Source organism: Lissotriton helveticus, chromosome 10 (genome assembly GCF_964261635.1).
Source record: "Lissotriton helveticus chromosome 10, aLisHel1.1, whole genome shotgun sequence".
In the NCBI taxonomy this organism is placed as follows: Eukaryota; Metazoa; Chordata; class Amphibia; order Caudata; family Salamandridae; genus Lissotriton; species Lissotriton helveticus.
The window spans coordinates 91,743,095-91,765,088 of NC_136071.1; the positions used below are offsets into that span (position 1 = coordinate 91,743,095).

At 46.9% G+C, this 21,994-nt stretch overlaps 1 protein-coding gene across 1 annotated transcript in view; it reads right to left on the minus strand.

Moving 5' to 3' along the window:
• Positions 1–21,994, minus strand: part of E4F1 (E4F transcription factor 1) — a 213,464-nt gene that overhangs the window by 186,390 nt on the left and 5,080 nt on the right. The window contains exon 2 of the mRNA XM_078664834.1: positions 1,553–1,701. Coding sequence (XP_078520960.1) covers positions 1,553–1,701 — 149 coding nt within the window. The remainder of the gene's footprint in view (positions 1–1,552; positions 1,702–21,994) is intronic.

Consider the following 21,994-nt stretch of genomic DNA (forward strand, 5'->3'; position numbering starts at 1 on the left):
AAAGTCGGGCCCTGCCTTAGCAATCTATGCTTTGTACTTTTGCCAAAACTACTGAAACAAATATACATCAAACAAATACATAGATTATGAAAGGTTTTCTTTAATTCAAAAACAGAAAAAATATTTTAAAATGTCGAAATTATAACTAATGGGAAGGCTGAAGCTTTACAAAATTTGCATTTACTTTAAAAAGACAAACCAATATCCTAGACTCTGGCACATGACATGGTGTATTTTGCTGCTAATGCATCCGCTCATTTTGTTGACACAAACTAGCGTTTCAACTGGGGCCACCAATCGTCTATACTACTGTACGCTGTACTTGCGCTACATCCTCTAATCAAGCAAAGGGGAACAACTTAATGTTTAGCTGTCAGTTTCAAGTTCTTTCACACTTACAGAGCGTTTTAAAATGTTCATATTTCCGATTTGCTCATTTATGTATGTATAATTTATTAAACTGCTATTTAATTTAAATTTCTAAACATTCACAGACACACCAGACTAGGCGTTGCGAATCCCTAGGGCTCCACAGATTAAGAACCGCTGCCAAAAGGCATGTTAATTAGGGGTCTTCCATGTTACTTAGACTTTACAGTCAAAGGTTGTAAGAAATGGCTACACCATACAGAATGAGGGACAATTAGGCAGCTCAATTCTAAAATGCAGCAAATCTGGCATTGTCGCTATACTTTATTTACTGTACTTCTGTTCCGCAATTAAGCTTGTTTCAAAGCACTCAATTTTCCTCTGAAAGGTAACTGTAAAACAGCTTGTCCATGGCTGAATCGGTCTCAGTCCAAGTGGTCTTTTCATATAGTAGTCCGCATGTGCCAAAGGGACAGAAGATCAGTGAGCAAAAGCCACAAAAACACGTTTGAGCATGTCTTGTATACGTTTGATATAGTGTAAACACACTGTACATAATTTCCTGAAAAGCGTTATGCAACACAGGAGAAGCAACTAAATAGTTATTCCTTTCGCGATCGATAAAATGAGTATCATGAAGAATGGGGAAAGTAACAGTTTAATTGCAGTGGTATGAAACTGCTGGAGCAAACACCAAATGTACACCTCAAAAAAGCAAATAAAATGGTTTCTATGAAAACAAAATATTTATATATGTTAGCTTTGTGCAGCACTTTAGCAATACAAAGTATGCTAGTTAGAATTGCACAGCTAAACTTTTACAACTATTCAAAACTAAATTGGTTTGGAATATCAAAGCCTTGAGTTAGATGTGCCCAGTACTGCACACGAGAGGCAAATCAATACAAAATTTCCAAAACATCCAATAAGGATAAGCCGCCATACACAATTTAAATGGGAATCCTGAAAATAGGAGTTTATGCCCACAATTTTGCATCAATGCTGGACACTCCTGGCCTAGAGGGAACTGAGATAAGGACAAGAGAAGACTGGGCAGGACAAGAGGTATGTCAAGGAGACTACTTATGGCTGTCCTTCCCTTACTATTCGTATCCCATTTTTCCTTCACCCCGCTCATTCACTCGGTCACCACTTCAAGTAAACATCCAAACTCCAGGAGTACCTCTTGGTGGATAGTCGCGGTGTCCTGTGAAGTGTCCGATGTGCCTTCCTGTGCTCGCTGGCAGGACTTCTGTACTTTGTGTTGGACAAAGTCATCCAGGTTAGTGAACTCGACCTGGCAACGCCCACACTTGTGAACATCGTCTGCATCTGAAACAGAAAATAATTTATTTTGAGGAGAGCATCCACAGCTCAAGCTGGGATCAGGCAACATAATCAACTGTCATTATGGTTTATTAGGTCTCGCCTCTCAATGCGCATGCGCATGCGCATGCGCATTGAGTGGAGCGAGACTATAGGGGTTTAAACAGACTTTACCTAGACTGGCGATTTGATGCTGTGCCCGTGCGCTTTTAGGTCAATGCGCTGTTCCCCAGCTTGGATCTCCTGGCTGCTCCTCCCCTAATTATCCGCACATCAAAGGCTGCTCCCGCCCCCTGCTTCACACTTCAAAGGAATGCTACCGAGAGCATTTCCCGGCCAGCCGCTTTTAATTTCATTTCGCAAGCAGGTCCCCCTCCTCCCTCTCCTGACTTGCTCCTGCCTCCCACACCAATCCCACGTCGAGGCTGCTTCCACTCTCCCGCTGCCCCGTCAGAGCACTTCAATTGCTTGTCTATACTTTTGCCCTAATGAGAAACAAATCAGGCATTTAAATGTAGATCTTGTTTAACTACTACACAGATGTGCCCAAGTGCACACAGAGCATCATTGAGCGATCCAGGAATGACGGGCTAATCAGGCATCTTCCCTTCCAGTCTTTCATCCTCCGTCTGCTCCTTGATCCGCTTCTAGGCACCTCGGTGGCTCTGCATAGGACGTCCCTTGCGGATTTTATCGCAGTGTAAATTGGCGCATGTCTGACTTAAATGAAGCGCCGTATTCTATACACTCCAGCGGACAGGTTTTCAATTCCCAATTATCTTTATTTGCAGCTTTACCAGAGCCGTGAGCCCTAATTTAAGGAAGGAAAATGTCTCCCCGACCCGCAGCGCCCGTGTCTCTGGTTAGGTAGTTAAAGACAGTTCTAATTGGAGATCAGTGGGCCCCTCACACCCAGTGCCCTGGTGCCACTGCACATTCTGCACCATTTGTAACCACGCCGCTGACGCCTGAGGTGACCCGCTGGCTCCTCCTAGTATCAGGCTCGGAGGGTGGCAAAGAGCTTATTCAGGCACGTGAAGGTGGCAGTGAATGTGAGAGGCCCGGGAATGCCAGAGATAGCCCTGGCACGCGCTTGCATGCGCGGGCCCCGACTACATCTCACCGTCCCTCACGCATCACTTTATATGGCGCCTAGTGCCAAAGCCTTGAAGATTCAAAGCGATGTGAATGCAGATGCTATTATTAACGAAATATCATTAGCGGTCATTCTACCCATTTCAGAAGATGACAAACTTTCACCTCATAAGAATGCAGAGCCGCAGCTTGTAAGTTACACACAGATCCGAACAGCCGATGGGGCCTAACCCCAAGAGCTATCCTCCTCATCTCCCATATTCCCGCACACAGTGATCTGAGCTGGTCTGGTGTGCATTGCATCCTTTAATACTTATACGGCGTAAAACTAAGTGAGAGGCATCGGAGCGCTATGCTTCTTTCATGAGGAAGGAGGAGCAGGGTGCTCCTCTTATTGCTGCAACACAAAGCCTCACAGTGCTCCTCTTGTAACTGCAGCATTTTAGAAGCCACAGAGCACTTCACTGCATTTTAGTAGCAGCAGGGCCGTACGCTTGTTGCTGCAGTGTTTTAGAAGCTGCTAGGCATTTCGCTTGTTGCAGCAGCATTTTTGAAGATTCAGTGCGCTCTGCTTGTTGCTGCATCATTTTAGAATCTACAGGGAGCTCCGCTTGCTGCTGAAGTACTTTAGAAGCCGCAGGTGCTCATGAGATTCTTTCATTGCTGGCCTTACAGCTTCGGTCAATGAAGCCATATTGGTAGGAGTGATTTTTAAGAGCTTGCAGTAAATTGTCACCCCCTTAAGCATGTTTGGGTCCTGAGCTTGTATTTCCTGCACCCTCACTGGGTAGAGTATGACTTAACCTAATGGATGGTTTGCCCCCTTCCCTCCTTTAAATTAAGTGGTTCCAGAGGAGTTGTAAATAAGTTGTCATCTTGGTACACACATATGGTCCTTTATGCAGTAACTAAACAAAGTCCATGTTCGGTGTAGTTAACAGTGTTATTTTATAGAAATATTACCTATCCATAGTGTTAACTTGGTATGTATTTGGGCTGTCGACTGTAGAAATACAGCTAGCCTGTATTCGTCTATTACATTGTATTCTGCTACCTCGTACCTGTGATGTGTTTTTTTCCTTTGGTAATTATATATTGTGTAACCTTATTTCTGCTTTAGGGCTTTGACTGTAAAGCCTCCACCCAAGACTAAATGTCTCCTTGCCCATTTAGTGCGCAGCTTTTGTGCCTCCATCCTAAATGTCTGTCAGTGATCACAGCGAGGAGCTGCCTCCTTCCTTAATGTGCCTGTCAGCAGTCACAGTGAGGAGGTGCCTCCTTCCAAAATGTCTGTCAGCAGTCACTGTGGCGATCTGCCTCCTCCCTCATTTATTGTCTGTTGGTGAGGAGTTTGGGGTCCTGGTTTTTTTTTCCTTACTGTGCCTGTCAGTGATCACTGGGAAGCTAGCTCCCGTCTGGGCCAGTATTGCAGCTACGAGTTCATTCAGCACAAGGCTATTCACCTCCTCACCCGGGCCACGGGATCATCAGCAGACCTCTGGGAAGCCGTTTGGCTACAGCAGCTCTGGTTCTCCCCTCCTCCCAGCGGCCCATCTCGACACTTCCTCATTCACCATTTATCGTTCCAGAGAATCCGGCCTGCTATAAATAGCCGAGCCCCGTATTTCCGGCCATTAATAATTAGTTACTGCCCTAGTCGCTCAGTCCGTGGTTCTGTTCTTAGAGTCTGTGTTCTTGTAGAAGAAGCTCCTTCGGGGTGTTGTGGGTTAATTCTGGTGTGTGACCCTTCATTGATGTGGGAGTTATCCACACACACAACCATCCACACACACAACCCCCCCCACACAAAACCCCCCACACACACACACACAACCCTCCCACACACACAACCCCCCCACACACACACAACCCCCCCCCCACACACACACAACCCCCCCCCCACACACACACAACCCCCCCCCCCACACACACACAACCCCCCCCCCACACACACACAACCCCCCCCACACACAACCCCCCCCACACACACTCAACCCCCCCACACACACTCAACCCCCCCACACACACACAACCCCCCCACACACACACAACCCCCCACACACACAACCCCCCCCACACACACACAACCCCCCCCACACACACACACAACCCCCCCCACACACACACACAACCCCCCCCACACACACACAACCCCCCCCCCACACACACAACCCCCCCCACACACACACAACCCCCCCCACACACACAACCCCCCCACACACACAACCCCCCCCACACACACACAACCCCCCCCACACAACCCCCCCCACACACAACCCCCCCCCACACACACAACCCCCCCACACACACAACCCCCCCCCACACACACAACCCCCCCCACACACACAACCCCCCCCCACACACACAACCCCCCCCCACACACACAACCCCCCCCCACACACACAACCCCCCCCACACACACAACCCCCCCCCACACACACAACCCCCCCCACACACACACAACCCCCCCCACACACAACCCCCCCCACACACACACAACCCCACTCACCGCCCACATACCCATCCCACCCCCACACACACGCACACACACCCCCACACACACACCCCCACACACACACCCACACCCCCCACCCCCACCCCCATACCACCACACACACCCACCAACATCACTATGCGCTACCACAGCATCACTGAACGCCACAGCATCACTCGCCACCACAACAACTAGCACTTCTTGGGTTGCCTTGTCCTACAGCTAAATTCAAACTGTTCTGAACTAGAGTCTCATAATTTTCACAATTTTGCAGTAAAACGATCAAAGTGGTACTAACTTAATTTGGACATCATTATTGAAGTGCAGTTTATCTTGTCTTCCTCAGTACTTCGTACATCTCTCTAGAGATGTGGCCTAACGACCAGAGCTGCCATCTAAGTCACGTAAATACAAAACATGTTGCATTACAAATGCTATAGGTGTCACATTTGCCAAAGTTATAACTATTGGCATTGTAAATGACAAAGCTATCAATTTAGCTATTTTAAAAACCAACACATAATAAAATATTTGACATTTACAAGACCAATAGCTCCAACTTTTCTAATGCAAGACCTATTGCATTTCCAATGCTTGTATATTCTTTTTGACATTAGAAGCAGATATCAAGCTAGTTTGTCTGTAAATGAGCTGCGTCAACAGTTTTTCCATCACACCCCATCTTCCATACCCTATTTTTTCTTCTAAAAACCAAAATATTTGATTTTACTATCTCATTCGACCACCTCCTTGCTCCTGTCCCCTGATGGAGTTAAAAAGCGTTTAAATAAAGGAAATTATCTGCCTCTAATTTCTGCATACAGCACGCTATCCTAATCCTGGACAGCCAATAAAGGTATCGACCTGCCATTTCCCCGGTTTAGACCGATGGTGCAACTCAAACCCACTCCCCAGATTAACCCCAGCCTTCCCAGAACTTGCATGTAGACCCATTTTTTTCCACTGGACAATTAAACAGCCTTGCTTTCAACCTTCATGGGAGCCCGAGTAAACCTTGATCGATTGAAAGATGCAACAAGGACCTTATGTCACTCAACCTGTCTACCTTCAGACATGCTGAAGCACTCCACATTAACTTCACATCAGCAAATCTAACACAGTCAGGAGTCATGGAGGAAAAGAAGGGATACTAAGCCAGGGTTGATGGAATGCATTTGGTAAGTATGCCAGAGAAGGGAATCTTACAGATCTGCACATTTCAAAAGGCAAAGAAAACCTACTGTCCAGCGAAAGAATGGTTAAATGTTTTCCAAAACTCGTTCCCTCGAACCATTTCCTAATGATTACTTGCAGGGCAATGAGATCCAGAGCAACCACAGCATCTTTCTAAATCGTTCTTCGGAAGATAGAAAATAGAGATGCTGCATCACTCCCTCCCTCAATCCAGATACAAAACGGTCTTTTCCCATTTGAAAGTGACAAAAGGGCAATTCTGTAACACCAGACAAACCAAGGATGAGATGATGTATACAGAGAAAATAGAACCACAAGGGTTTTAAATTCTAGCCTAGAAATAGATTTACTGGCCAACCAATTTTTTTATTTATTTATTTTATTTTTTATATTTATAAGGCGCACAGCTACCCAATAAGGGTTTCCTCTTGGTCTTATAGTTACTGTACAAATCGTAGTTGTAAATTCAACAATGATTATAAAAAGGTGTATATCCAGCTTTGCCTCAAACTTAAAACCAACAACCTCCACCACTTATTCAGAATATATACATTCCTTACAATTAGTAAGTGAGAACAGTAAGCTCTATGAATTGCGCTCCAATCTAACTATGTCCCTTGCTTGAGGAGGCCAATTTTTTTTTTTAATATAATTCATGTATAGAACAAAATACCAGCCATAACTTCACACCGAAAATCAACTCATGCTTCTGCAAAGATGTGATTTGATGTTCCTGAAGTAGTGTTCTCACAGAATTAGGGCTGATCTCTGTGCTTATGCAGTTAGACCAAACAGACCATGGTGGATATCACACAGAAGGATCTCGAAAAGGAAAGCCTTGTTGTGTTACCAAAAAGTGCGCCAACCAGCTTCACAGATACGGCCCAACCAATGCTGCTGCACAATGGTAGATCGGATGGACTCTATTAAAGAGTTCCTAGAATCCAGCCCTGAGGAACCTGCATTCCTCTGCTCTGGGTACTGCTGTAATGGTAGGTCGCATTTCATTAATGTATCGAGTTAAATATATTTATCTAAGGTTACACCTTCCTTCGCGGTTTTGTACTGCCTTTCCTTATTCCTGTAGTACAACAGCACTTCCCCACAATTGAAGTATTAGAATCTTGTCATCATCCAAATCATACTACCTGGAGAGTCTGAGGGCAGAGTTGTGAGTTGTTGGAAGAGGAGGAAGAGAATAAAGATACCTTGTATTTGATGAAGGCGTTTGTCCTTACTACACTGGTGACAAGGAAACTCTGCGAAAGGGGGCACATACTGTCTCCTCCCCTTCTGGTTTTTCCATCAAGCCACATTGAAACCAAACTGATCACTTCTGAAAAGCAAAGTATTCCCAAAGTTACAGATTTTCTGCTACCAAAACTACTTAGAATGTATGGTACTGGTCAGAAACCAATTGCACACCACTCAAATATTACAGCCTCAGCGTTTAATGCTAACTACCTTACACATCAGAGATAATCAGCGTTCCGCAGTTACCTCATTCTTCGTTAGCGAGCTTCCTTCCTGTTGTGAATGCCCGCCCTGGCGTAAAAGATTCGAGTGAGTCTGCCTCAAAACTAATTTCTCTATGTGCTAACATATAACACCTCTAGGGCAATTCTGACGTATCGTTCTGGCCTTGGTATTTCTTTTTCGACCTTACAAATGGCGGTCTTGTCTCAGACAATTCTTCCAGCGAGGTGCATCGCTCCGGGAACTTCCTCAGAGTACAACGCATCATCCTGAGGCGTTTCCGCCTTCAATCCTGCCTCAAGGCATGTGTCACGGTCCGCGGGGGTAGCCGCTCCCGGCTACTCGCCATAACACACACAGAAGGACCGGGTTACCCACTTCCGGGCGGAAGTTGTGTCCCGGTCTAGTCCTGGGCAGTTGACCTGTGAGCACTGTAGCACTTCCGGGGGAAACGCTTAAACATCGCGTTTCCCGCTGGCTCAGTGTTTCGAATTCCTGACTGGATGCTCCTGAGACGCGGAAGCCATTATCGGACCTGAGACGCGTCTGTTCACTGCTGGGCTACGCCGCGCAGGAGCGCTATCTGTTTCTTTCAAGCCGCGCTGGGCGCTGTTTGTTGCCAAGAGTACGCCGCGCCGGAGCGCTTATCTTTGTTTCTTGAACTCGCGCAGGAGCGCTTATTTCATTATTAATCAGGGCGGTATCCGTTTTTGCCTCCCTTAACCCTTGCCACGCCGGAGAGCTGCACGGAAGTCAAGAGTTCTTTGCACAGGAGTGCTTTACTTTGGGTTTTGTTTTGTTTACTGTGGTTTTCCCCATCGCGCCGGAGCGCGGTTATGAGGAGATGCTCGCTAAGCAGGAGCATTGTGAATAGCTTGTTTTGGTCACCAGGAATGCCATAACATTTGTGACTACCTTACTAAAGACACGCTACATGCGCAGGAGCGCTTTTCTTTATGGTTTGAAGTACTTAATGCGCAGGAGCGATTTTCTTTGGTTCATGCTTGGGTGCACCGTGCAGGAGCTCCTCACCTGCACTATCCTTATCAGGAGCTGAACTGCTGTTTGGGTTTCGCGAACTGCAGAACCACTGGCGAGTCCCCGGAAGGGCATTAGTTGTGTGTGTGTTATGTGGGGTGGTTCCTTCCTGATCTAGATCTGTTTCTGATTCGGTTCTTTTCTGGTTTCTAGCTGACACCGGAGAACCGCAAGCTCCACATCCTCGTTCAACCCTACACCCTGGCTCCCTTCCCCGCGTCCATCTCATCCCTGCTGGGTTTTAACCGTCCACGAGGGTCAGGTGGGTTCAGGGACAGGTGCTCTTGTCGTCTCTGCGGAATTACTTCACAAGCAAGGGTAAGTCTCGTGGGGCACCTGACAGCATGTTTATCTCTGTACTGTAGTATCTCCTCACTCTTCTCTTTGTAGCAGTGACACAAACACCATATGCGAGGTGTCACAATTAAATTGACAATGCTCATGTATGTAACCCACAACCATCACTAGCCATACCGCCTCACGGATTTCTTTGTAGCAGTGACATACATACCCTACACGACGCTTGTCAAAATAGCAAGTTTTAAACGCTTAATTTAAACTATTCGGTAACATGCACACCTTGTTATGCAACTTTATGATTGCAATATTTCATTTGCGAGGCATGTTTAACATTGGATTTCATTTTCATCTATTTAAATTGGTGACACACTTCTCATTTGAGATTGCCCACCAAAGGAGGATTATTGTTACAAGCACACCTTTCTTCTGTATTATAACAGTTACAATCTTGAAATAACTAATTTCAATAGAGTGTTCACTGTAATTCCAGGTATATAATTTAAAAATCATAATCTATACCGGTATACATTTCCTTTAAGCACGTTTATATGTTCCCAAGTTACACTGTAGTACTCAGAGGCTTAAGCAAACTATGTGACATTGGCAACTTAAATGATTCCCATTTAAGAGATCAGCTGATGCGATGCCATTATAACCAAAGAATACGAGAAAAATGACTGAAAAAACAACCTTGCCTCCAAAGCTAATGAAAACCCGAAGCCTATAAACATACTGCCCTTTGCTTCAAAGAAATAGGATCCCCTACAAAATAAGTTAAAGAAATAAAATGAGACAGAGCAATAAGTAGGTAAAATTAAAAACTCATCTACCCACTACAAAAAATGTATCTGAACCTAATAAATTAAAAAGCTGCTGATGTGGCAGCAGTACCATTTAGCTAAAAAGCCTGTCTGCCAAGCCGGAATAGCCACCTGTAGAAATTGTAATACAAGCATCGGCATAGCCAATTATAGGTCTTGCCTTTTGGACCTTAATAAGTGTTGAGACAAGCAGCATATTATCCTGGGTCTCTTGCTTCCCTCAACTAACTCATGCTGGATGACGCAAGCGACTGGACAGACGTAATGTCAAAGAAGCTAAAAGTATTGGACTTACCAATGAAAGGTTGCCTCCTTTCAATAATGACTGTTTCTGATGTTACAGGCCAGGAGGAAGGACAGGCATGTACAAGCTGCACTGTTAACGGTCATTATCCTAATTATAAGTGCATGACTACAAATCCCACAATGCAAAGCAGTGAACATGCTTTCCAGCTAGGGCACGTTGCAACCCTCATATAGGACAGGGCACAGACTAAATTTTGATTCTCTCCTAAAATGTACTTGTCAAGATACCCATGAGTGTGCATCGTAAGGATGGTGTTCATGGTCTTAATGGTGAACAAGCATGCATCTGCATTATAGAGGTAGGAAATTTACATTAGTTGCTTAGCGTGTCCCAAAATGTAGAAAAAAGCTTAAAGTAATGTCTGACCTGTGAACAGAAGATATGAACATGGCCTGTGTTTTGTAAATGGTGTTTAAACCTCCAAAGCACTTCTTTTCGACCCCAAACTGGATTGCACTTTAACCAGTTTAAAGAATAGACAGTCGCCTCGCAATACTACATGTGAGGCGCAGGACTAGATACTCCTTGTCACTATACAGGACTCTGTTGGAACTGGCGTCACGATTCTAATTGATGTGCCGACAGGTTTATACCCGGCCATTTCTTACTTTGATTACCAAGAGTTTAGTTACCCTTCCGGGTTGGAATTATCACCGGAATTGGGCTCTTCCATCTTTGGATTCAGCCACTAAGCCCTGAAGAGTTGTAGAACACTGTTTTTCTACAATGAAACACTTGTCGGCTGGCTGTGTGTAACCTGTGCCTAATGACCAATTAAAAAGAAAAGATTTAAGAATAGACTCCGATGTTGGATTGGATCCTTAACTTCAGAACATTCATCTACATTATGTGTTATTTTGATATGAGTGCGCATGACTGTTACTGACCAGCAGTAAGTACCAGACATACCAGAGCACAGCCCAGGGCGCCCTCCATGCTGCAGCAGTGCACCGTCTCTGAGAAGCAAGATAAGCATGACAACAGAGGAGGGAGGGGCTATTTTATGACCTCAAAGAGGGCATGAAGTATGCCAAGGAGGCTCATGTGACTGGCTCCATTTCAGATAGTTGCTGGAAGACACCGTTATAGCCTACGACCTGTGCTGCCACTGTATGATAATATTATCCCATCAGGGCGGAGCAGTGTCTAATGCGCAGCCATGACAGAGCACACAACAATGATCTGAGGGTTATCACGGAAAACGGGAGGCAGTTGGGAGCGGTGAATTTACAACAAGGACAGCATGAGGAGAGGTGGGGTGGCTCTCCTCAAAGGCAGAAAATTAACCCGTTAAGTGCTGCCATCGGCCGTTGAAGGTTCGGAGCACTACCTGGCTGGTGCTGCGCACGTTCAACGGCCGACGCAGCCCCGCCCGTTTTTTAAGACGGCCGCACTGCCGCAAATTGCAGCAGCGGCCAACGGGTTAAGCACCAAATTATTCCCCGAATGATGGTGATGGTGTTAGAAAAGATCTGAGTTAAAGAGCGAAAGCAACATACACCAATCCAATCCAAATAGAAGGTCTACAAGGACAAAAAGCATGGCGGGAAGCACCAACAATGGACTATAGGAGACTGGGTGCAAAACGTAACACCTTGGGGAAAGAATGACAGTGAATCTAAATTCTCAGAACCGAGGTGTATTGTCAACACCAAACACAACGTAGCCACAATGGACAAATGTGGAGCAAGGAAAGACAAATTAAACAAAAAAAATGGAAAATCCAGGTATTTTAAACTGTTGAACCCTCACAAAGAAGATATGAACAACACAACCTGGGAAGAGATGGGTGAAACAACCAAAAGACCAACACTACCACCTACTTGGTATAAAGACTATGACATGAAAAAGTAACATCCCTTTGGTCAGGTGTGGCGCCGCGGCCAGGGCGACTGACGCTGGAATCTGGGGATCACGGTTCGATCCCCAGCGCCAGGTTAGCCCAGCACCATGTGACTCTGGGCAGTAGCTTGCTTAATCTTCCCGACGGCCCCCAGCGCCTAGAGACCCTAACGGGTGATTGTGCGCTTTACAAATGTGGATTATTATTATTCAACCGAATTATTGGGGGAGAGGTGTTGTAATGGTATTCCTAATTTCGTTAATGTAAACACGTAAAAATATTTTTCTAAGGTTATACCTTGCTTCACAGTTGGTACTGCCCTTTCCTACTCCTGTAGTACAATAGCACTTCTCTACAATGGAGGTCATAGTCTTGACAACTATCTGGTCAGTCTGAGGCATAGTGGTGAGAGCGGATGGTGGAAGGAGATGACGAATAAAGATACCTTGCGTTTGATGACAGCATTTGTCATTATTACAGGTCAATCAATCAATCAAACATTTATAGAGCGCGCTACTCACCCGTGAGGCCGGCTGATCGGAGCTGGCGGGTGGGAGTGTAGAACGAGAGGCGGTTGTTGAGGTATTCAGGTCCTTTGTTGTGGAACGCTTTGTGTGCGTGGGGAGCCTGAATGTGATCCTCTTGCTGACGGGAAGCCAGTGCAGGTTTCTCAGGTGGGCGGATATGTGGCTGTGGCGGGGGGATGTCGAGGATGAGTCAGGCGGAAGCATTCTGTATGCGCTGGAGTCTTTTCTGAAGTTTGGCTGTGGTTCCTGCGTAGAGGGTGTTTCCGTAGTCCAGTCGGCTGGTGAGGAGTGCCTGGGTGACGGTTTTTCAGGTTTCGGTGGGGATCCATCGGAAGATTTTTCGGAGCATGCGTAGGGTGTTGAAGCAGGATGATGAGACAGCGTTGACTTGCTTGGTCATCAAGAGGGAGGAGTCCAGGATGAAGCCCAGGTTAAGTGCGTGGTCAGTGGGAGTAGGTGCGGAGCCCAGTGCTGTGGGCCACCAGGAGTCGTCCCAGGCGGAGGGGTAACGTCCGAGGATGAGGATCTCCGTCTTGTCTGAGCTCAGCTCTGCTAGGTCTTTCATTCCTTCCTGGAGGTTGGTTTTGGCGGTGGCTGGGTCCTTGGTGAGGGAGAGTATCAGTTGGGTGGCGTAGGAGATGATGTTGATGTTGTGTTTGCGTGCGATGGCGGCGAGGGGGCTCATATAGATATTGAAGAATTTTGGGCTGAGCGAGGAACCTAGGGGTACGCCGCAGATGATCTTGGTGGCCGTTGAGCGAAAGGGAGGGAGGCGGACGCTCTGGGTTCTGTCGGAGAGGAAGGAGGTGATCCATTCCAGGGACTTTCCTTGGATCCCGGTGCGGAAGAGGTGGGTTATCAGGGTGCGGTGGCAGACGGTGTCAAAAGCTGCTGAGAGGTCTAGGAGAATGAGGGCGGTTGTTTCTCCGTTGTCCATCAGGGTCCTGATGTCGTCGGTGGCTGCGATGAGGGCGGTCTCGGTGCTGTGGTTGGCTCGAAATCCGGACTGTGATGGGTCGAGGGAGTTGTTTGTCTCGAGGAAAGCAGTCAGCTGTTTATTGACGGTTTTCTCGATTACTTTAGCCGGGAAGGGAAGAAGAGAGATGGGGAGGAAGTTCTTGAGGTCTTTGGGGTCCGCTGTGGGTATTTTCAGAAGGGCGTGGATTTCGGCGTGCTTCCAGCTTTCAGGGAAGGTGGCTGACGTGAAGGAGTTGTTTATGACGTTCCGGAGGTGGGGTGCGATGAGGTTGTCGGCTTTGTTGATGATGTGATGGGGGCATGGGTCCGAGGAGGATCCGGAGTGGATGGTGTTCATGACATGCGTGGTGTCTTTAGTACTGATGGGGGTCCAAGCGCTGATGGTGGTGGTGGGGGTCGTTGGTTCGGTGGCTGGAGGCGGAGAATGGGGTCCGAAGCTGTAGTGTATATCTGCGATCTTACGGTGGAAGAGTGTGGCGAGGGAGGTGCAGAGGTCTTGTGTGATGTCGTTGTTGCTGGGGTTGGAGAGCTCTTTGACGATGCTGAAGAGTTCCTTGCTGTTGTGGGTGTTGTTGTCTAGTCGCTCTTTGAATGATGTCCTTTTGGTGGTGGTGGTGCGGATCAGCTGGTGGTGTTTGCGGGTGGCGTTTGAGGGCTGTCATGTTTCCTGTGGTCCGATCGTGGCGCCAGTTTTTTCGAGGGTCCGGCAGGATTTTCTTTGATTCTTTGAGGGCGTCTGTGAACCATGAGGTTTTTCTGTTGTCGGTCTTGCCTGAGGGGTTCTTCAGTGGAACGAGGTCGTCGCTCCAAAGATGTAATACAATCTTAAATGTCTAGAGATTATGCTAGCCCAATGCTTAAACAACTTCAAATGGTGCTTTGGCACCTCTTCTGCAGTTCCATTTCAGCTCATTAAACCAGAAAAGAAGCAGCGGCACCCAAACACAGCACATAAATTAAAATATTTAAGACGTTCAGGCCAATCAATTGCACATCAGACCTGGAGCTAAAGTCAGTCATAGTTAGAGGACAAAAAGAAAAGTAAACTAAAGGAGGCACGTGTGGTCATGCTGACCTGAACTTAAGTTACCACAAAAAAAGCAGACGATACCGCCACATGGTTTTCTGCACAGAAACTTGAGCTACAAAAGAGGAGGCGTCAGCACAAGAACCACAACAACAAGACCTAGCCTTGAAAACAAGAGGCACTGGAGCATCTGTATCCTACTCGCCAGATGTAGCCCTGCAGTTAGAAAATTAACAGGCTTGGCCACAAGGATTCCTATGCACCATACAACATCCCTTCTCAAATGACAACCCTTTTTAACTGGAATACTCAGAGACACCTACCACAGGAGTAAACAATCTGCTCTACCGACCATCCGCCAGACGTCTCCTATGCCGACCCTCACCACCACTAACCAGTTAAACCTCTCACCAAGATTTGTTTTAATGCTCCACACCGGACACAATAAAATCTACCCACAAGCAAGTCAGGTAATTTTGTTGCTATAGAGAACAATCCATTGTCCTTCAGGCCAGGCTGTCTTCTATCAACATCCCTAATGAAAATAAAATTTAAAAAAAAGTAAGTTACCTTCGCAGAAGTGGTGCCCTGCGGGTCTGCTCAAAAGAAAATCCTGGACCCAAAATATGCAGAGGCAGGTCCACTGGCAGCCTGCTCAAAAGCTCAAACAGAGCCAGGAAATGTTCCCAGCACACTTATAGCTAATACACCAGTTGCAGAATTATTCCATTCCCCACAAAAAACAACCCAACAGTGCTGTTTGCTCTGAACAGTAGAACCACCTGAAGCCTTCACGTTACCCTTCTCTCTAGAAACATCCACCCCAGTTCCAAGTTCTCCTGCTCTCCTTGTGGTGTCCAGCACTGGGGCACATAGACCATTGCAGCATATTGAAGAATGTGGCAGATGTAAGCAGCATTAGAACACTAAAAGGTTGGGTGTTCCAGTGGAGACAATGGGAAAGCAGAGGGGTAATAATGGCTGGCATAGAACATCTGCTCTAATGTTCCAATGCTGGTCTTCTGTTGCTCCCTGTTAAATTTACATTATTCGACGCTCAGTTGGTAGAATGTTACCAGAAGTTAAAGGCCTTCTCCCTTGTTATACAGCGTCAACTGTGGTAGGGTCTAAGACTATAGAAGAGGGCCTTTAAAAACATGTATCTGCATAGACATCAGCAACGAGCTAGAACACTATATAAAAGCATATTCAAACAAGAAGTACAGGGACACACATCAATGCCACAAACTGGGAATTTGCATAGATTTGTGGATCTAGGTTGGACCCGGCATGTAGATTGGAACTACACACCCTAGGTCTGCCCGTCATTCAGGGGATGTTATATGGGAACGCTGTCCCCAGAACCCTACCCGAGGTCACATGTTGGGTACTCCTGGCCTGGCGGGCCTCTCTGCGCCACACCCACTGGTCGAATAAATTGACTCAATACACCCAACTTTGGCAGGGCGTCCAGCTCCGGGAGGTCGCCGGTATCTCTGGCTTTAGATCGTGGGATCTAATTGAGATCTCGCAGCTAGGGAATGTCTGGAAGAAGGACAACATGCGCACCTTTCAGGACCTTCAGCACCTTTAATCCCTCCACACCTCACAGTTTTATCGCTATCTGCAACGGCGCCACGCTTTCCACTCACACGTCCCAGTAGGTACGTCGATACCAGAGTACGGCCTGCTAGAAGCCCAGGTTATGACTGGCAATCTGGGGAAAGGAGGGATTTCACATATCTACCACTCCCTCGCGAACAATACCCCCAATACACTGTCACGGCTCAGGGACAGGTGGGAGGGATGGCTTCGGTCTTTAGATGACGACGATTGGAGAGATACGCTAATGGCCTCCAGAACAGTCACAGCCTCAGCGTTGCTTCGCCTGGTCCAGATATACTACAAACATGCTGCTTATCTTACACCGCTGCGCCTCCACCACGCTGGGCTTCGCCCAGAGGCATCCAGTCCACGCTGTACCACCCAAAGGCAGACTTCTTCCATATGGTATGGCTTTGCACTGCGATCACATGCTTCTGGGAATTAGTGATAGGGGAACTTAATGAAGTCCTAGGCTGGGAAGTTCCTCTAAACCCAACAAAGCTACTCCTGGGAATCACTAAAGGTCTGGACGGCTCTAGAGCCGACAAACTTTTTCTGAATATAGCCCTGATGGTCGCCAAGAGAGACATTGCGGCGAACTGGCTGAACGTCACTGCCCCTGCTATCTCAAGGTGGTGCAGGGGGGTGGACTGGTGAGCGGCACTGGAGCGACCCCTGTACGAGACTAGAAGATGCCCGAAGTAGTATCGCATGGTGTGGGGAAAATGGGTGGGGGTGATTGAGGACTAATGCACTCTTTGATCACTTGCGAGATGTGGTGGGTGTTACGCTGCTTCTTCCTCAAAGTTATGTATAATGCCGTAAGGACACTATGTCTCTCATGTGTGCTGAGATCCGCATCTGCTGTTGGTATTTTGTCTTATGGCGAATGCTTCTTACAAAAATCAGTAAAATTGGTGATCAAAAAAAAAAAGGATTTGTGGATCTAATGAAACAGTAATTTTCTCAAAAAGCCCACACACAAAGACTGCCAATAATGCCATGCACGCTACGACTTTTAGACAGTGACCCTTCATTCAACACTGCCCTGTATTCAAAGTCATGCAGGAGAAGAACAGGAGCGATAAGAAAGCTCAGGAGGGTCTATTGAAACCCACAGTCTGTATAAAAAAATTAAAAAAAGAGCTAAGTTAGCCTTTCATTCTCTCAACTTTGATTAACGAGACTCTCAAATTTAGGGTAATATCCATCATATACTTTACCTGTATAGTGCTTTTGCCAAAAAGTTTTAACAAATGCCAATAATAATATCATGAAACATGACTATAAATGATGGTGAAGTAATTGGAAAACCAAGTATTACAATGAAAGTAAACGTCCCACAACAGCAATAGATACAGGCATTTTTTTTTTTTTAAATAACCAATTTTATTACAAATTTACGGCAAGGATAGACAGCATTACATAAAGAAAAGGACTGTGAATAGAAGAACATCACAAGATATGGCAGCATTTTGCCAGGTAAGAGCAAACACATTACACCAATAGCCCATTAAAGGAGGACCATTTCCCCCACACCCATTCAGGTTTGTGAGGACACCCACAAGCAACATAAGTAGGTTTTTCCTGTTGCCCACACCAGCCCACCCCCAACGCCAACACAGATCGAGGGGGGCACCAGCAGATTCCCATGTGCGGGCCACATCTCTCTTGACCACTAAGCAGACCACCCCAATGGAAATTCACTTGGCCTGCGTACCCCCCAGCTCCTCTGTCAGCCCCAGCAGCGCAATGCGTGGACTCAAATCCATAGGGCGCCTAAGAACCGCTGAAAATTCCAGACCCACTCCATCCCAGAAGGGGGGCAGCGCCGGGCAGACCCATACTACATGGAAACAAACTGCAGTCGGAAGTGCACATCGCATGCAAGCGCTTGATACGCTGGTTGACATTCGGTATAGGTGGCGTTGGGAAAGATAAGTCGCCTGAAAATAGTTTAGTTGGATCATGTGCATAAGGGAAGAGATTTCCAATTTAGGGGCACAACATTGGCCTACCTCCAGCCACCTTCATCAAGCTCCTTCACCCAATGTTCCCATTTTTGTCTGAGCATAGCAAAGCCATCTGGGGCATGCATGACCAATGAGAGGTAAATCAAGGAGATGGCACCTTTCCCCAAGCACCCCAGAAAGATTTTTGCTTCAAGTAGACTATATTCACGGAGAGAGGCGTCTGGAGAGACATGTGATCATAGTGCATGTTCTAGCTGGTGGAAGCGAAAAATCTGAATTCGTTAAAGTGTATCAATCTTTCAGATCATGAAAAGACATTATGCTTTCTACTTCACACGCGTCCCCTAAATAGGAAATACCAATCCAGTCCCACTAAGTAAAGCTTTCCAGAGCAGAAAGGTGATGGAGCCACATACCACGCCACAAGGGTGTCATCCCGGTCAGACGGTAATCCCACTGAATAAGACGCAGGGCCGCCCACCAGGAAGCAAGGGATATTCGCGTACAAGAAGGTAGTGTCTGAGGAAACTGTGCTCCATAGAGAAGATCCATTTAACCATTGAATCCCACAAGATGGAGCTCCAAACAATAGGCCTGATCATCCCAGCCACTCATGAACCAGTCGTTGACTGGTACCAAGTGCGCTGCCAAATAGTAAACATATAAAACACACATTCCAACGCCACCATCAAAGGGGGACTTACGAGCAGCTTTAAAAGCCATCATATGACGTCCTCCTGCCCACACAAAGTGCGTAAGCTTGGAAGTCAGAAAGTGGAACCACCTGGAAGGAATGGGATATGGATAATTCATATATATATATATATATATATATATATATATATATATATATATATATATATATATATAGTGATGCACATCATCTTGATTAGCGCAACGTGCCCAAATGGATTAAGCAGTAGAGTAGCCCAGCAGTTTAGGTCCAGATCAAGAATTTGAGAAAGTCCCGTAAAGTTAAGTGCCTGTGCTAAATCAGGGAGGTGGGATATGTGAATCCCCAGGTATTTGAGGGAATTGCATCGGATGTGGGTATCTGGGCACCAAGACCGCCCCCTTTACCTTCACCAAGGCACGCATTAATCTGGAGGCCCGATGCCTCACCATACAGAAGAAGGATTTCCAGATATAGAGGTCCCGAGGTCTGCGGGTCCACAAGGAACAGGAGATGGTCATCTACATACATCGTTATGTGGTCTTCAAACCGGACTCCCCACCTCCATCCCCGTACATGGGCATCGCACCTCAGGAGATGCGCCAGACGATCTATCGCAAGGGTGAAAAATGGGGGAGAAAGCGGGCAGCCCTCCTGGTGCGTACACCATCGGATGGGAAAGAGGGTGGCTAAAATGCTGTTCACCTGAACCTGGCCAGTCATATTACAGTAAAGACGAAGCATCCAGCGAAATGTACTTCACAACCATGCCCACAGGTGGAATTAATCCAAAACAATCCCAGGAAACCGTGTCAAAGGCCATAGAAAAATCTATAAGCAGGAGGGCCAGCGCGTCATCCAAGTCCTGTGTCCGAGAGAGAGCTGCCTGCACTCTGTAAATGCAGTGACAAGTGTTCCGACCAGGCCTAAACCCACATTGATCTGGATTATCAAGGGTGTCATGTATACATTGAAGAGGGCTGGGCTCAGATATGAGCCTTGAGGTACACTGCAGCTGATGGGGAGAGAGGAGTAAGGGGAGAAAGGAGTAAAGGGGGTGGGGTGATCTGCTTTGTTCCTCTGGGGGCTGATCCTTGGATTTCGATCTGGAGGAGTCTGTTGATCAGTGTGTGGTGAGATACGGTGTTGAAAACTGCAGAGGTTGAGAAGGGTGAGGGCTGCTGTTTCTGCACGGTCTAGCAGCATTCTGATGTCGTCCGTGGCCGCGACTAGGGCAGTCTCTGTGCTGAGGTTTGCTATGAACCAGATTAGGAGGGGTCCAGAAGATGGTGTTTCTCCACATTTCTGGTGAATTGGATGTTGATGGCTCTCTCAAATGACTCTGGCTGGGAAAGGGAGCAGGGAGCTGGGTCAGTAATTCTCAGGTTCTCCTGGGTCCATGGATGGCCTCTTCAGCAGTGGCTTCACATCGGCATGTTTCAATTTCTGCTGGAAGTGGGCTGCGATGATACAGGAATAGAGGACCTTGGTGAGTTCTTTGCTGATTGGTTGATTGCAAAGGTTGAATATATGGTGTGGGCAGGGTTCTGCTGGAGCTTCAGAGTAGATGGATCTCATGATGGACGCTGATCCTTCTCAGTGAAGATGTTCCACGAGGCGAGCTGGTGTGGGAGTGAGTCAGTAGGTGCGATGTGGGTAATGCGGTCCTCGGCGGGTTGTTGGGGTACGAAGTCTTGATAGATGGTGTTGATTTTGTTGTGAAAAAAGTCTGAGAGAGTGTTTCGCAGAGAGCTTGCAAGGGTGTGATGATGTTTTCGGTTGCAGAGGGGTTGGTGAAATCCTTGACTATGTTGAAACTTTCCGTGCTGTTGTTGGAGTGGTCCTTGATGCAGGTGGCTAGGGCAGTCTTCTTGGTGTTTAAGAGGTCTTCTTTGAAGTGTTTTCGGTCCTCACTTGTCTTACTGGCACGCCATCTTCTCTCCTTTTGTCTGCTGTCATGGGTGTGGTTTTTCAGTTCTCCCGTAAACCAGTTGGGGTGTTGTGTTCATTTCTTGGGGTTGGTGGGTTTCTTAGGTTTGATTTTGTCATCGCTTGCTGTGAGCTAGTTAGCAAAGTTGTCTGCCGTCTGTTCAGTCTCTTCGGTAATGGTGGGTAGGCAGGAGTGGAGGTTGCTGGTCCTTTGTTGCTTTGATATCTTTGCCCAACTGCACAGTGTCTCGCTGGTGGTGTGGCACGGGTATTGGAGGGGCTCAAAGATGACTAAGTGGACACAGTGGTTGGTCTAGGTGAGCTCCTCGGTGTGGGTGTACTTTACTCTGTTGCTTGCTGAGAAGACAGGATCGAGCGTGTCCCATGCGGTGTGGATGGGGTCAGGGACCAGCTGTTTGAGTCTGAAGTTGGCCTTACTTTCTAGGAGGTGGGTCGTGTTGGCATCATCGATATTCTCAAGGTGAAAGCAGAGAACTCCTAAAAAGATGTAGAGGTTTGAGTCAATGTCAATAGGGGCGATAAAGTTGGGGATAGTATTGCAGAAGGCAGGGAGTGGTCGTCCTGCAGGTGAGCGTGGGCCTGATGGTGATTTGGCGGTTTGTTCAGAGATGGAAGTTGAGGTGCTCCATGGAGGGGTGGAGTAGTCTGGTTCTAGAGAATTCTGAGTCTTCTTTGTAGATTATGGCCATGCCGCCGCCGCTTCTGTTGTATCGGTCTTGGTGTGCAATCTTGTATCCTTCGGGGGTGACTGTGCCGAGGTCTGACGAGGATGCATGCTTCAGCAAGTCTTTGATCATTTGCAACCAATACCTGCGCCTGCAGCAAGGGATGCTCTTTGTGATGGCTTTAAAGAGGAAATTGACAGGCCAGAAAAGCAATTCACTGATGAACCAAATGTAACGACAGAACGGCATAGCTTCTTTAAAAGAAAACAGTGTGGAAAAGATTCTGTAGAAGAATATGTGGAAGCTCATAGTTTTGGCAGTTATTTGCGAGTT